Source organism: Brassica rapa, chromosome A01, assembly GCF_000309985.2.
Source record: "Brassica rapa cultivar Chiifu-401-42 chromosome A01, CAAS_Brap_v3.01, whole genome shotgun sequence".
In the NCBI taxonomy this organism is placed as follows: Eukaryota; Viridiplantae; Streptophyta; class Magnoliopsida; order Brassicales; family Brassicaceae; genus Brassica; species Brassica rapa.
This window is the reverse complement of record NC_024795.2, coordinates 27,573,852-27,591,098: the sequence shown is the minus strand read 5'-3', so window position 1 is coordinate 27,591,098 and position 17,247 is coordinate 27,573,852. Positions and strand designations below refer to the sequence as shown.

The following is a 17,247-nucleotide window of genomic DNA, read 5'->3' as shown; positions in this document are numbered from 1 at the left end:
GGGTTAACCCCTACGAAAATATTTAATTTTCGGTAAATGCTCTATATACTGAAGCATATGATCTTTAATGTTGTTTTAAAATTTCTAAACACATTCTGCATTTTTATTAATGTATATTAAACTCTATTTCATGGTACATGTGCGTCGTTTAAATTTTTGTCAATTAATTTAGTAAAACTTCATAATACTCCCTAAATTGGTTGACTAACCACAATAAAATCGCTATTTTCTAGAAAAATGGTGACAACAAAGGTTCCAAACCTCTTTGACCTTCATCATATGTTAGTGAGGGATGAAACTATGCATTAAAATAGAATTTTCATTTTTTTTGAATTTTTCTCAAAATCTATTGGTTAACCCCCTACAAAATATTTAATTTTTCGGTAAATGCTCTATATATTGAAGCCTATGATCTTTACTGTTGTTTTGAAATTTCTAAACATATTCTACATTTGCAGTAATGTATATTAAACTCTCTTTCATGGTACATGGGTATCGTTTAAATTTTTTGTCAATTAATTTAGTAAAACTTCATAATACTCCCTAAATTAGTTGACCAACCACTTTAAAATCGCTATTCTCTAGAAAAACGGAGACAACACAGGTTTCAAACCTCTTTGACCCTCATCATATGTTAGTGAAGGACGCAACTATGCATTAAAATAGAATTTTAATTTTTTTAAAAAAATTTCTCAAATTCTATGGGTTAACCCCTACGAAATATTTAATTTTTCGGTAAATGCTCTATATACTGAAGCCTATCTACGAAAATATTGTGTTTTTGGTAAATGTTTTATATACTGAAGCCTATAATCCATGGTGTTGTTTTAAAATTTCTAACCACATTCTACTTTTGTATTAATGTATTTTAAGCTCTATTTCATGGTATATGGGAATCGTTATAATATTTTTATCAATTAATTTAGTAAAACTTCATAATACTCCTTAAATCGATGGAATAACCACTGTAAAATCAATATTTTTTTGAAAAACGGAGACAACAAAGGCTCCAAACCTCTTTGAACATCATCATATATGAGTGAAATATGCAACTATGCATTGAGAAAATATTGTCATATTTTTTGAATTTTTTTCAAAATCTATGTGTTTCGAAAATATTGAGTTTTTGGTAAATACTTTATATATTGAAGCCTATAATATTTAGTATTGTTTTAAAATTTCTAACCATATTATACATTTTTATTAATGTGTGCTAAACTCTTTTTAATGGTAAATGAACATCGTTCAATTGTTTTTATAAATTAATTTAGTAAAACTTCATAAACTCCCAAAATTAGTGGACTATCCATTTTAAAATCACTATTCTCTTGAAAAATAGAGACAACAAAGGCTTCATACTTCTTTGAACATCATCATATGATAGTGCAGGATGCAACTATGCATTAAAACAATATTGTCATTTTTTTAAAAAAATTTCAAAACCATGTGTTAACCTCTACAAAAATATTGAGTTTTTGGTAAATTTTTTATATACAGCCTTAATCGTTAGTGTTATTTTAAAATTTCTAACCACATTCTACACTTGTAGTAATGTAATTTAAGCTCTTTTTCATGGTATATGGTAATCGTTATAATTTGATTATCAATTAATTTAGTAAAACATCATAATACTTCTTAATCGATAAAATAACCACTATAAAATCAATATTTTCTTGAAAAACAGAGACAACAAAGGCTCCAAACCTCTTTGAGCATCATCATATATTAGTGCAGAATGCAACTATGCATTAAAACAATATTGTAGTATTTTTTGAAATTTTTTCAAAACGTATTGTTAACCCCTTCGAAAATATTGAGTTTTTGGTAAATACTTTATATATTGAAGCCTATAATATTTAGTGTTGTTTTAAAATTTCTAACCATATTATACATTTGTATTAATGTGTGCTAAACTCTTTTTCATGGTAAATGAACATCGTTCAACTGTTTTTATAAATTAATTTAGTAAAACTTCATAAACTACCAAAATTAGTGGACTAACCATTTTAAAATCGCTATTCTCTTGAAATATGGAGACAACAAAGGCTCCATACCTCTTTGAACATCATCATATGTTAGTGAGGGATGCAACTATGCATTAAAGCAATATTGTCATTTTTTGAAATTTTCTCAAAATCCATGTGTAACCCTCTACGAAAATATTGTGTTTTTGGTAATGTTTTATATACTGAAGCCTATGATCCATAGTGTTGTTTTAAAATTTCTAACCACATTCTACTTTTGTATTAATGTATTTTAAGCTCTATTTCATGGTATATGAGAATCGCTATAATTTTTTTATCAATTAATTTATTAAAACTTCATAATACTCCTTAAATCGTTGGAATAACTACTGTAAAATCAATATTTTCTTGAAAAACGGAGACAACAAAGGCTCCAAACCTCTTTGAGTATCATCATATATTAGTGCAGGATGCAATTATGCATTAAAACAATATTGTAGTATTTTTTAAAAAAAAATCAAAATCTATGTGTTAACCCCTTCGAAAATTTTGAGTTTTTGGTAAATACTTTATATATTGAAGCCTATAATATTTATTATTGTTTTAAAATTTCTAACCATATTATATATTTGTATTAATATGTGCTAAACTCTTTTTCATGGTAAATTAACATCGTTCAACAGTTTTTTTAAATTAATTTAGTAAAACTTCATAAACTCCCAAAATTAGTGGACTAACAATTTTAAAATCGCTATTCTCTTGAAATATAGAAACAACATACCTCTTTGAACATCATCATATTTTAGTGAAGGATGCAACTAAGCATTAAAGCAATATTGTCATATTTTTTGAAATTTTCTCAAAGTTCATGTGTTACCCTCTACAAAAATATTGTGTTTTTGGTAAATGTTTTATATAATGAATCCTATGATCCATGGTGTTGTTTTAAAATTTCTAACCACATTCTACTTTTGTATTAATGTATTTTAAGCTCTATTTCATGGTATATGAGAATCGTTATAATTTTTTATCAATTAATTTAGTAAAACTTCATAATACTCCTTAAATCGTTGGAATAACTACTGTAAAATCAATATTTTCTTGAAAAACGGAGACAACAAAGGCTCCAAACCTCTTTGAGCATCATCATATATTAGTTCAGGTTGCAACTATGCATTAAAACAATATTGTCGTATTTTTTAAATTTTTTTCAAAGTCTATGTGTTAACCCCTTCGAAAATATTGAGTTTTTGGTAAATACTTTATATATTGAAGCCTATAATATTTAGTGTTGTTTTAAAATTTCTAACCATATTATGCATTTTTATTAATGTGTGCTAAACTCTTTTTCATGGTAAATGAACATTGTTCAATTGTTTATATAAATTAATTTAGTAAAACTTCATAAACTCCCAAAATTAGTGGACTAACCATTTTAAAATCGCTATTCTCTTGAAAAATAGAGAATACAAAGGCTCCATAACTCTTTGAACATCATCATATGTTAGTGCAGGATGCAACTATGCATTAAAACAATATTGTCATATTTTTTGAAAATTTCTCAAAATCCATTTGTCTCTATGAAAATATTGAGTTTTTGGTAAATTTTTTATATACTAAAGCCTATAATCATTAATGTTATTTTAAAATTTCTAACCACATTCTACACTTGTAGTAATGTATTTTAAGCTCTTTTTCATGGTATATGGTAATCATTATAATTTGTTTATCAATTAATTAAGTAAAACATCATAATACTTCTTAATCGATGGAATAACCACTATAAAATCAATATTTTCTTGAAAAACGGAGACAACAAAGGCTCCAAACCTCTTTGAGCATCATCATATATTAGTGCCGAATGCAACTATGCATTAAAACAATATTGTAGTATTTTTTGAATTTTTTTCAAAACGTATTGTTAACCCCTTCGAAAATATTGAGTTTTTGGTAAATACTTTATATATTGAAGCCTATAATATTTAGTGTTGTTTTAAAATTTCTAACCATATTATACATTTGTATTAATGTGTGCTAAACTCTTTTTCATGGTAAATGAACATCGTTCAACTGTTTTTATAAATTAATTTAGTAAAACTTCATAAACTACCAAAATTAGTGGACTAACCATTTTAAAATCGCTATTCTCTTGAAATATGGAGACAACAAAGGCTCCATACCTCTTTGAACATCATCATATGTTAGTGAGGGATGCAACTATGCATTAAAGCAATATTGTCATATTTTTTGAAATTTTCTCAAAATCCATGTGTAACCCTCTACGAAAATATTGTGTTTTTGGTAAATGTTTTATATACTGAAGCCTATGATCCATAGTGTTGTTTTAAAATTTCTAACCACATTCTACTTTTGTATTAATGTATTTTAAGCTCTATTTCATGGTATATGAGAATCGCTATAATTTTTTTATCAATTAATTTATTAAAACTTCATAATACTCCTTAAATCGTTGGAATAACTACTGTAAAATCAATATTTTCTTGAAAAACGGAGACAACAAAGGCTCCAAACCTCTTTGAGTATCATCATATATTAGTGCAGGATGCAATTATGCATTAAAACAATATTGTAGTATTTTTAAAAAAAAATTCAAAATCTATGTGTTAACCCCTTCGAAAATATTGAGTTTTTGGTAAATACTTTATATATTGAAGCCTATAATATTTAGTGTTGTTTTAAAATTTCTAACCATATTATATATTTGTATTAATATGTGCTAAACTCTTTTTCATGGTAAATTAACATCGTTCAACTGTTTTTATAAATTAATTTAGTAAAACTTCATAAACTCCTAAAATTAGTGGACTAACAATTTTAAAATCGCTATTCTATTGAAATATAGAGACAACAAAGGCTCCAAACCTCTTTGAGCATCATCATATATTAGTGCAGGATGCAACTATGCATTAAAACAATATTGTTTTATTTTTTGAATTTTTTTCAAAATCTATGTGTTAAACCCTTCGAAAATATTGAGTTTTTGGTAAATACTTTATATATTAAAGCCTATAATATTTAGTGTTGTTTTAAAATTTCTAACCATATTATACATTTTTATTAATGTGTGCTAAACTCTTTTTAATGGTAAATGAACATCGTTCAATTGTTTTTATAAATTAATTTAGTAAAACTTCATAAACTCCCAAAATTAGTGGACTATCCATTTTAAAATCACTATTCTCTTGAAAAATAGAGACAACAAAGGCTTCATACTTCTTTGAACATCATCATATGATAGTGCAGGATACAACTATGCATTAAAACAATATTGTCATTTTTTTAAAAAAAAATTCAAAATCCATGTGTTAACCTCTACGAAAATATTGAGTTTTTGGTAAATTTTTTATATACAGCCTATAATCGTTAGTGTTGTTTTAAAATTTCTAACCACATTCTACACTTGTAGTAATGTAATTTAAGCTTTTTTCATGGTATATGGTAATCGTTATAATTTGATTATCAATTAATTTAGTAAAACATCATAATACTTCTTAATCGATAGAATAACCACTATAAAATCAATATTTTCTTGAAAAACGGAGATAACAAAGGCTCCAAACCTCTTTGAGCATCATCATATATTAGTGCAGAATGTAACTATGCATTAAAAAAATATTGTAGTATTTTTTGAAAATTTTTCAAAACGTATTGTTAACCCATTCGAAAATATTGAGTTTTTGGTAAATACTTTATATATTGAATCCTATAATAGAAGATCACGGCTTCACTCCAACAAGGAGCGTATATTCGTCATTGAACATGGTAAATTTACGGCCCATCTAAAGCCCAATGTATATCCCAAATGGATCCATTTCTTAGGAAGCGTGATCGGCCCAACGATTCTTATAGTCAAACCGCCTAAGATCAAATAGAAGAACCGCTCGATGATAAATCTAAACCGGTAGGGCATGATCGTTTTGAGTTTTAATTGAAGAAGATCACGAGTTGTGAGAACGAAGAGCGAAGAGGAAAGATTCGATTCAATGGGGGTCGATTATTACAAGGTTCTTCAAGTTGATCGAAGTGCTAAAGATGAAGATTTGAAGAAAGCTTATCGCAAACTCGCCATGAAGTGGCATCCCGACAAGAACCCTAACAACAAAATAGAAGCAGAAGCCAAATTCAAACAGATCTCCGAAGCTTACGATGTAAAAAAATTCTCTTACACAACTCGAGTTTAAAATCCATATGCAACCGAAACCCGTTTTCGTTTTCTATTGAATGTTCCAAATCTTTGTCGGAATTTGAATTTGAGTTTAGTTACCAAAATTACAAAACTTTATGGGGACAAAAGTGTTAATGATCTGTTCTTATGATGTTTTTGAAAGTTCTAGTCTTTTGTCGGAATTTGAATTTTGAGCAGCTCTTTAGTTACCAAAGGACAAAACTTTGTGTGGACAGAAGTGTTAGTGATCTGTTCTTATGATGTTTTGATTCGTGTTTTGTCTTTTTTCCATTGAAAGTTCTAATCTTTGTCGGAATTTGAATTTTGAGCAGCTCTTTAGTTACCAAATCACAAAACTTTATGGGGACAAAAGTGTTAATGATCTGTTCTGATTGGTTTGCATTGATCTTAGGTACTGAGCGATCCTCAGAAGCGAGCAATCTACGATCAATACGGAGAAGAAGGTCTAAACAGCCAAGCTCCGCCTCCTGGTCCCGGCGGGTTTCCTGGTGGTTCAGACAGAGGGGCTTCGTTCAGGTTCAACGGCAGAAGCGCTGACGACATCTTCTCGGAGTTCTTTGGCTTCTCGAGACCCCCTGGTGATGGGTTTAGGTTCGCTGAAGACGTTTTCTCGTCTTATAGGTCCGCTGCACCAGAAACCTTTAATGTTGCTCCACCGAGGAAAGCTGCTCCTATAGAGAGACAGCTTCCTTGTAGCTTGGAGGATTTGTATAAAGGTATCACTAAGAAGATGAAGATCTCGAGGGACGTTCTTGATTCTAGCTGGTACTTTCTTCAGCTTGTGTTGGCCCATTATTTTTCACCTACATTGCTTGCTATGCATTGAAGTTTAAGAAGTTACCTGGATAGATAGATAGATAGATGGAGATGTAATGCTAGAAACTACTCACTCATGAACATTGAGTTATGTGAATCCTGTTTTACTTGAGTTTTTGAGCACTTGACATAGTACTTGACCGAGTCCGAGTTGAACTTTTGAGGATATGAAGAGTTACTTTCAATGTTTAAGAAATCGCTAGGCGGTGGGTTATGCGCTTTTTTAGAAAATTATTGTTTATTCGGAAACCTAGACCGATTTTTTGAATGTCTAGACAGATTTTTTTAAGAATCAATATTTTATTTAGACTCGATTTAGGCGTCTAAACCAATTTTTTAAACGCCTAGACAAATTTTAATAAAAATTGTTTCCTTTAGACTCAACTTAGGCGTCTAGACCAATTTTTTGAACGCCTAGAATCAACCGATTTTTAGAACACTGGTCATTTTCGTAGCTTCTGTGTTATTGATATTAGTAATGCAAGTTAAAGAAAAACGAGTTTTTTGTTACAATGCAGGAGACCCACTACGGTGGAAGAGATCTTAACGATAGAGATCAAACCAGGATGGAAGAAAGGGACAAAGATAACATTCCCCGAGAAAGGAAACGAGCAGAGAGGAATCATACCATCAGACCTCGTATTCATAGTCGACGAGAAGCCGCACGCTGTGTTCAAGAGAGACGGGAACGACCTTGTGATCACGCAGAAGATCCCTCTCGTGGAAGCACTCACGGGGTACACTGCTCAGGTCACGACTTTGGACGGGAGAACGCTAACGGTTCCGGTCAACAACGTGATCAGCCCTTCCTATGAAGAGGTTGTGAAAGGCGAAGGCATGCCTATCCCTAAAGACCCGTCGAAAAAGGGAAACTTGAGGATCAAGTTCAATGTTAAGTTCCCTTCGAGGCTAACGACAGAGCAGAAGTCTGGAATCAAACGGATGTTTTCGTCTTGTTAGATGATGTCTCTGGACTCTGTCTGCTACATTTGGGGTTTCACTTGGCAGTTAGGTTTCTCAACACAGCTTTTGGTTTTGGGGTTTTAGTTTTATTTTTTTGTTTGCTTATAAGTTGTTATTATACTGAATAAAAGAAGAACTACGTTTAGGTTCTTTGCTTACTTTTTAATTTGCTTAGAGTTTTATAAACTTTTGTGTGTGTTTTTATATACAAAGGCTCAACAAAAAGATTCCTAAAGAATCATTTTGACGAAAACATAGCAACATAGCTTTTGTCTGTTTGTTCTACGAACCTTGCATGAAGATATGAAACATCTCTGTTTACAATAAGCAGGTTACATAGTTCAACGGAGAAGCTAAGGTAATAGCAGCAGCTGAAATGTGTAGAAACTAAAGCACTGATTCACCCTTTGTAATATGTACAAACAATCGGAACTTGCATCAATCTACACATGAAGATTTATCAAGAAAATGGCACAACAAGAGAAGATGATTTTACAGGTACACTGATACTTGCAAGGGAAATTTTCATAAATGATGATTGATGATGATGTTACAGGAGAATAAGATTCATAATCAAATTACAAAAGGGCAATGAAAAACTAAGCAGGATGGGTTTACATCCAAGGAACCGTAGATGGGTGGTACGAATGTTTTTGGTTGCTAAGCTAAAACCAAATCTATTCAGACACATCAAACAACTAAACTCGTGCGTGCCACCACGTCTTGTCTTATTGCTTGTTAATGATGCTCCAGATACTGTTGCATGTCTCATAAGCCGTCATTTTATTTGTCTCAAACTGGAACTTCTCAATAACCTTCTTCTCGCGATCAACCATATCTAAATAAATATATATAAATCAAGGAATAAAAAAAAGAGACTCTTAAAGTAAAGAGAGTATAGAGATAGTGAAAGAAAAGGATACATCCTGAGATCTTCGATGGATCCTCAACCTCTGGTATAACTTTTGTAACAGAAGCATACATAGAGAGCATTTTCCTGCAGATGTAACCCAACAAAGATTGAAAAAAAAAGCAACATTCAGAAGAGGAAACTGGTTTTGTGGATCTTACTCAGCTCTCAAGTCGTCCCGCTCTTTTCTCTTAACAGATTGTCTTTGCTCATCAACAGACGTCCACTGTGCATTCAAGTCTTTGAGTTCCTCAGCAACTACTGTATTGACAAGAACAAAACACTTTTCATAACACTGAACCAAAGGGACTATAGGGTAATTTCACTAATACTTATCTAAGCTCGTCTTTGAGCTTGCACTCTATCTCCATCTCTTCGTCAAGCTCCTTCTGAAGACGCTCAACGTCGTCATCTCCACACGAAGCTTCCTCTGTTTTCTTCTTGCAAGCAACGAGCTTCTTCTTACAATCTGCATTTATGAAGTCAAACCACTGTAAAGTTTAAGTCTTTCGAAGTTTCTCTAGAGACCCAGATCGAAAAGAACTGACCTTGGATAGATCTCTGCGTCTGATTCAAATCCTCGTCGCAAACAAAGCGGAGAGCTTTCAAGTCCTCGAAGCTTTGCGATACTACGTCGAACCCGTTCTTGGCGTTCAGTAAGCTGATCAAGTCGTCGCCGTATGACATCAGATCTTCGATGTCGAAGCTCTCCGAAAGGTTCCCCATTTTTTTTGAAACGGGCGGTAAAGTAAAGCCCTAAGCTTTTAGATTCTCAGAGCTTCTCTAAACCCTCACCAGGAGGAATTGGAGATTGCTGAAATCGAAGTTGCAAGTGAGTGACTTTCGCCTGTTGTCTCTAGAAGAGAAGAGGAGAGGAGGGAGAAGATGAGAGGAAAGATCTGAAATTTTGATTTTTGATTTTCGAATTTCACTTGGAAGAATCAGTTTAATTTGATTACACTCTGTTTTTACTATTGCTTTAAAGAATATGGGCCTAGCACATCTTTTCGGAATAGGCCAACTTAATTTATGATCATTGTTATTTGAACATTGGTTTTTTTTTCAAATTCAGTGTTATTAAATTTAATATTTGATAAATTACTTCAAAATCTACTGTTATTAATATTTTTTGTGAATTTTAAGATTCTTCTAACCATTTTTAAAGTGTTTGGTTGGAGTTTATTAGTTAAAATAAAATCTCATATTTGATAGTAAAGGGTGATTTAACTAAAATTATCATAAATTTTCAGTCATCTTAGAAACTTTTTTTTAACAAAAATCATATGACTTCCAATGATAAATTGAATACACCACTTTAGGTCAATCTCCAACCAAACTGCAAAACACTATTAAAAATCTTCAACCCAACTGCAAAAATCACAACATTTTAGTATCACACTATAATTTTACATCAAATTTGGTGTGATACTATTCACCACACTATAATACTATTCACTCCATTAATAGATTATTCACTTATTTTATTAATAAAATATACAATTAAATAAATAACAAATAAAAAGTTAAATATATATAATATTATAAAATAACAGTGAAATTTAGTGTTATGATTGGAGAAAAACATTTTTTTTAGTGTTGAAACTACACCAAAAGAATATGATTTTGACATTAAAATAGTGTTATGGGTTCGATATGATCTTAGTGCGCAGTCAGAACCGCATAATATTTTTGTCTTAATAGTTTCGTTTTGTCCACAATAAAATTGATAATTGGATCTCTCTATCAAATAGACTGGTTATGTCGCATATTCTTTGATAGAGAGTTTTCTTCACTTCTAGGAATGATTTGTCTTCAGCATATGTTCTGCTTATGTAATAATTTGTATTTCATATTGCTTTGTATATGATTCTATAACTCTATTTGTACGTTGGTATATTAATAAAATCTATTTAGATGAAAAAAAAAAAGACTGGTTTAAGAGGCAACCAATGATTATTAGTAAGTTACGTAAGTATTTCGAATGGGCTTTTATTTTGTGATGTTAAATTAGGAAAATGACATTACGATTGATTGAAAGAGCAATGTTATTTCCAATGGCAAAAAGTGTAATATTAAAAAGTTATTTCTAAAATGTACTTCAATTTTAATAGTATAAATAAATTAATAAATTTGATATGTACTACTTTTACATCTACTGCTACTAATTTTGTTTTTGAATTTTGAGATATTTATAATATTTTTAGAGTGTTTGGTTGAAATTTATTAGTCAAAAGGTAAAATCTCATAATTCAAGATGATTTAACTAAAATTGGTTTTTTATTTTCAATTCATCTCAAATCATTTAAACTTTTTTACAAAAAATCAAATGACTTCAATTGATAATTTGAATACACCAACTTAGTGCTCTCTTTTGACTTCCAACTATAAGTCAGAACCGCGTAATATTCTTCTGTCTTGATAGTTTCGTTTTGTCCACATTAATAACTCAAATTCATTGAAATTGATTTGAAGGTCATTCATCTCCTCCACACAAATGACTCGAAATAACAGACCACACACATTGTCCGAAAGACCTTGACTTTTAACATTTCTAATATTCCGGCATCTAAAGCATAAGTCCATGCTCTTGAAATTTGCGTATGCCTTAAAAAGATCTCTTACTTCATACCATCATCAAAGTCAAGAAAGCTCAAGATTCTCAATGGGCATAGCAAGAAGATCCATACCAACACTCATGTTCCTGCTCTTTCTATCATCAAACGTTCTCGCTGACGCCTCCACAACAACAGTGTTCACTTTCCTTGGTTTCAGAGGAAACCAAACCGAAATTCAAACCGAACAAGCAGCGACGATTCAAGAAACCGATGGTCTACTCAGACTAACTAACCGGGACCACAACGTGACCGGAACAGCGTTCTACCGCGAACCAATCAGACTCCGTGACGGGTCATCCAACAAACTATGTTCCTTCAGCACATCTTTCGTCTTCGTCATAATCCCATCTAGTCCCGGAAACGGCGGTTTCGGCTTCACATTCACGCTTTCGCCGACCCCGAACCGTCCCGGAGCCGAGTCAGCTCAGTATTTAGGCCTTCTGAACAGATCCAGCAACGGAGATCCGTCCAACCACGTCTTCGCCGTGGAGTTCGACACGGTGCAAGGGTTCAAAGACGGAGACGACAGGAGAGGAAACCACGTCGGTCTCGACTTCAACAACCTCTCCTCGGCTGTACAGGAGCCCATCATTTACCACGACACGGATGATCGAAAAGAGGATTTTCAGCTAGAGAGCGGAGAACCGATCCAAGCTCATCTGGACTACGATGGACCAACCGACAGTTTAAACGTTACAGTCTATCCTACGCGAATCGGGTTCAAACCCGAGACGCCTATGATCTCGCGACAAGTTTTGAACTTGTCGCAGATCGTGACGAAGGAGGAGGTGTACGTGGGGTTCACCTCCGCGACTGGCAAAGGCCAGTCTAGCGCTCACTACGTGATGGGTTGGAGCTTCGCCAGCTCATGTGGAGAGAGTCCAGTATCTAGCTGGCTCAATGTCTCTCTCCTCCCTCGTCCGCCTCCAAACGTGAGCAGCAAGAAAGGCTACGACTCTCCAGTCGTAGCCTTGATTGCATCTTTATCGATCGTCACCCTGTTCCTCCTTGCCTTGCTGTTTGTATTCGTTATGTACAAGAGGCGGATAGAAGAAGGAGAGGCTTTAGAGGATTGGGAGATTGATTATCCTCACAGGTTTAATTACAAAGATCTCTACTTAGCTACTAAGAGATTCAAAGAGAGTGAGATCATCGGCTCGGGAGGGTTCGGGACCGTGTACAGAGGAAACTTACCGTCTTTGGGGGCTGTCGCGGTGAAGAGGATAACTCAAACAAGCCAACAAGGTTTTAGAGAGTTTGTGGCGGAGATCGAGAGCTTAGGTAGGTTAAGCCACAAGAACCTAGTGAACCTTCAAGGATGGTGCAAACACAAGAAAGACCTCTTGTTGGTTTACGATTATATCCCCAACGGTAGCCTCGACTCGCTGCTTTACACAACGCCGAGGCGAAACGGAGTCGTTTTGACGTGGGAGGAGCGTTTCGAGATCATAAAGGGAGTCGCCTCGGGGCTGTTGTATCTCCACGAGGAGTGGGAGCAGGTCGTGATTCACAGAGACGTGAAAACCAGTAACGTTCTCGTGGACGCTGAGATGAACGCTAAGCTGGGAGACTTCGGGCTCGCGAGGCTTTACGAACGCGGAACGCTAACGCAGACCACGAAAGTGGTCGGGACGTTAGGGTACATGGCGCCTGAGCTCACGCGCAACGGGAAAGGCTCGACCGCGTCTGACGTTTTCGCGTTTGGCGTTTTGTTGTTGGAGATTGTGTGCGGGAAGAGGCCGACGAATACGGAGAACTTCTTTTTAGCTGATTGGGTTATGGACTTTCACACGAACGGTGGAGTGCTTCGCGCGGTTGATCAGAAACTCGGGTCTAGTTTTAACGGTAGAGAGGCGAAGCTAGCTCTCGTTGTGGGGTTGTTATGTTGCCATCAGAAACCAACGGCTAGGCCAACGATGAGGAACGTGATTAGATATTTGAATGGGGACGAGGATCTTCCGGAGATTGATGGAAACTTGGGGTTTTCAGATTCTTCTAGAGATCATCTAAGGGCGAATGTTGCATGTAATGTTTCATCTGATATAGCGTCGAGCTCGACTACGTTTTCGTTTTCCACGGAGGTTTCTACGGCCTCTCTCGGTAATGGTAGATAGTTAACCATAGCAAATTCGTACATAACTTGCTTATGTGAATGTAAACAGATGTTAGATATTACCGTTTGGCTGCAGCTTAAGTTTGGTTTCAAGTTCTTGTACAAATTAAAGATACTTTTTTTTTACTGATACAAATTAAAGATACTTCAAAAAATTATTTTTTTGTTTCTTCTATTGAAATCTTCTGTCTTCTCTTCTGTGTTTTAGTAATCATGTGATAGGATTAAGAGTTGAGTTTGTCAAAGACAGTGACTTAAAAAACTTATTTTTTTTAAATGATGTTTTGCTGATATAAATACTTTCAAAAAATAAAATAAATGCAGTTACATGCTATTTTTAAGATATTTTGTTTGTTTTCTTGAAAAGAAAAACAATCATGCCATAAATAATAGAGATAAAGAAATATCTACTATCATATATATATATATATATATATATATATATATATAAATCTGCAGAAATGTTTTATATTCAATTACTTATGATTTTTATTAACGCAGTTTTTACTTATTTAGAGAATATCTGCAAGTAATTTTTTTTTTTATAAAAGCAAGTAGCTTTTTTAGGAGGATAAAATCCCAAGTGAAGAGACATGAGTTAAACATAGTATCCATCGGTTCTTGAGCTACCATAAAGCTTAAGCATGCATTTGAGAAGCACCTTAGTGTACCGTTAGGATATCATGATGTACGAGTCTAAATGGCAGAAGGATGAGAAGGAATTAAAAGTGTATCCATTTTTTAATCTAATCTTGGTATAAAAGTTTTGGACAAATATTTATCTCATTATTTAAAATATTTATAGATATAATGAAAAGGAAATAAATTCAATAAAGCTTATTGTCAGTTATGTGATATTTTAAGATAATTTGTTTGTTTCTTGAAAAGAAAAATAATCATGCCAAAAAATAAAAGAAATAAAGAAATATATACTATCATATATACAATTTGTAGAAATGTTTTATATTTAATTGTATTTTTTCTTAATGTAATTTCCGTTACTACCAGTATCATATGAATGGTCATTTGAAAGGACAAAATTAGACAAATGATACCATTGACACATTTTCAACAAAGTAATTACTTATGATTCATAGATTTTGATTACACAAAAATAACAACCATATAAACCTCATTAGACAATGGTACCTTTTCAGCAAAGCAAGGACATATAGACTAATTGTTAAAACATACGTATAGTCCAAAATTGACATTCCCTTGATTGTTTTTACATGAATAATACCAATTAAGATATACAATTAGGTAATTTCAATTTGATTTATCAAATATGGATGTGTTTACAAATGGAAATTTGTTAAAATGTAATGTTTCAATGGTGTGTGCATAATTGAGTTACAAACTAGTTACTTTATTAGATTGTAGTATTAGAACTTCACGATTGAGAAGTTCTAAAAAGACAATCTAACCAAATAAAAATGATAAAAAAAATATAGAAAAATATGATATTCTACTTACAGTCTTACCCCATAAGAACTCATAGTTTTTTTTGCAAAATGACTTTGTGGATGTCATTGCTTTGCAAAACCAAGATGTCTACATTTATAGTTATCATGACAACGTCCTTGGGTTTGGAAACAGGTAAATCCGATGTGATTTCAGCTTTTTCAAAAAAAAAAATATATAACTTGTAAATTGTGAATCTAAAGATATGATGTATATACCATCTATTCATACTAGGTTTAGTTTTGTTCATGTTTTGGACACTCCACTTTTTTCTAAAAAATAGATAATGAATTGGTTAAAATATATTGTAATGACTTTTATAAGTTACATAATTAGACAAGATAGTTTTCTTACAAGCGAGGAGTTTGTCGAAAACCGCCACTTAAAAAATCAAAAAATATTTTTTATGAACAGAAACTCCATTTAAATGATCAAACTACATTCATTAATAGTCAAAGCAAACCCAATAAAAAAAAATAAGTTTGGTCAAACTGTTCTTTAGATTTCGAAAAAATCAAAACGAACTAAAACCATATAGAATGTAAATTCCTTCAAACATTTAAGATATCTATAACCATATAAAAATCACTCATGAATCATCATCTACGTTTTTATAATTGCATTGAATATTTATCTTTTGCTATAAAGAAATGTGAGAGTTCATGGCTAAAGGTGGCTTCAAAGTGAATGTCTTCAGAATCACTCCTCTCATAATCACTCATATGCTGAAATTTTCTATTTTATCTTGTGTGTTTTTTAGTCATCGAGGATGTGAGAGGAAGAGGATTGATGATAGGAGTTGAGTTTGTCAAAGACTAAAGACTGACTTAAAAACTCTTTCTAGAATAAAGACTCTCCATTCAATGGGTCAAATAAAAAGTTAGCTACATTCAATAGTCAAAGCAATACCGATCCAATAATAAAAAGAATAGAAGAAATAAGACTGGTCAAATTGTTTTTTATAAATCGAAAAAAACAAAACTTAACCGGAACTATAATGTAAATTCCTTCAAACATTTAAGATAACATCTATAGTACAAAATTGGAGTGTTTGGAGACTTGAATAAGATTATTAAAAAATTTGGAGTGTTTGGAAACATGGATTATAGTCTTTTAAAAAAAAAGATTTGTTTGAAAACAAGGATAGTAGTATTAAGAAAAAAAGTAATGGGTTTATGTTTTTAAAAAAATTGAAAGTTCATCATATTATAAGAAACTATCTATCTAGGCCAGTTTTTAAAATATACCAAAATGGGTCAATCTAATTGCCTAAATTTTTTTTTCTTCTAAACTAACCATAAAACAAAATATAAACTTTATATACATATTTCAAATCAAAATAATAATTCAAAGTTGATTTATATCAAAAATTGATTCAAAAATATACATATATTCAAAAATGGATTTTTACTAAACTATTTTTCAATAACCATTATAAAAAAATATTGTCAATATATATAAGAAAAATACAATACAAAGTCCAATTTGAAATACCAACTCAAATTATGGTTTTTATATTTCATATTAAGTTTTAAAAATATAATATATGTAATTATTTATATGATGGTATGTATAAAATACTATTAATTATATGATTACTTATATGATGGTACATATAAAATACGATTAATTATATGATGACAAAATACGATATATAATAATGACTAGGGATGGGCTTTTGGGTACCCATGCGGGTTTGGTTCTGATCGGTTTGCATTTCGGGTTTTCGGGGTCAAAGATTTCATCCTTATCAGAATGTTTCTAAATTTTGGTTTGATTCGGATTTTTGCGAGTTTGGTTCGGGTTTGGATAACTAATTTAAATTATTTTAAAGTTTTAAATCATTATATATTTTAAATTTCTCAAAATGTATAAATAAAATAATATATTACGTATAAATTTGAATAACATATGTCAGAATACCTAAGCTTAACATATCAATTGACTTGATTTAAAATTTTGGATACAGAATCAATAATTATTTTAAGTATTTTTGGTGATTTGAGTATACTTTAACTATTTCAGATATTTACTTTTGACTATCTATATATATTTTCAAGTATTTAAACCAATTTAAAAGTATCATTCTTGATGTTTTATATACGTTAAATCTAAAATAATTAATATATATAAGTATATAAATCTATTTTAGATAAATTCGGGTACCCGAATACTTCGGTTCGGATCAGATTCGG

The 17,247-nt window shown here is 32.0% G+C and overlaps 3 protein-coding genes and 1 long non-coding RNA gene across 4 annotated transcripts; 2 read left to right on the top strand and 2 right to left on the bottom strand.

The window, feature by feature from the left end:
• Nucleotides 1-1,121: 1,121 nt before the first annotated feature.
• On the bottom strand, nucleotides 1,122-3,088 carry LOC117134106. Its single transcript, XR_004458262.1, has 2 exons — nucleotides 2,746-3,088; nucleotides 1,122-1,704 (listed from the first exon to the last, which is right to left on the bottom strand). It is a non-coding gene; the product is annotated as an uncharacterized LOC117134106 (long non-coding RNA).
• Nucleotides 3,089-5,859: 2,771 nt separating this feature from the next.
• LOC103848700 (dnaJ homolog subfamily B member 1) lies at nucleotides 5,860-8,188 on the top strand. Its single transcript, XM_009125546.2, has 3 exons — nucleotides 5,860-6,133; nucleotides 6,563-6,936; nucleotides 7,506-8,188. Exons 1-3 carry the CDS (start codon nucleotides 5,969-5,971, stop codon nucleotides 7,945-7,947), a joined length of 981 nt encoding a protein of 326 aa, XP_009123794.2. The 5' UTR covers nucleotides 5,860-5,968; the 3' UTR covers nucleotides 7,948-8,188.
• A 231-nt stretch (nucleotides 8,189-8,419) lies between these two features.
• On the bottom strand, nucleotides 8,420-9,806 carry LOC103848712 (kinetochore protein SPC24 homolog). The gene is made up of 5 exons (XM_009125553.3): nucleotides 9,409-9,806; nucleotides 9,197-9,329; nucleotides 9,022-9,123; nucleotides 8,874-8,947; nucleotides 8,420-8,788 (listed from the first exon to the last, which is right to left on the bottom strand). The coding sequence occupies exons 1-5, from the start codon at nucleotides 9,584-9,586 to the stop codon at nucleotides 8,679-8,681; spliced, it is 597 nt and encodes a 198-aa protein (XP_009123801.1). The 5' UTR covers nucleotides 9,587-9,806; the 3' UTR covers nucleotides 8,420-8,678.
• A 266-nt stretch (nucleotides 9,807-10,072) lies between these two features.
• On the top strand, nucleotides 10,073-13,763 carry LOC103848724 (probable L-type lectin-domain containing receptor kinase VI.1). The gene has a single exon (XM_009125563.3). The coding sequence runs from the start codon at nucleotides 11,442-11,444 to the stop codon at nucleotides 13,587-13,589; it is 2,148 nt and encodes a 715-aa protein (XP_009123811.1). The 5' UTR covers nucleotides 10,073-11,441; the 3' UTR covers nucleotides 13,590-13,763.
• The last annotated feature ends 3,484 nt before the right edge of the window (nucleotides 13,764-17,247 follow it).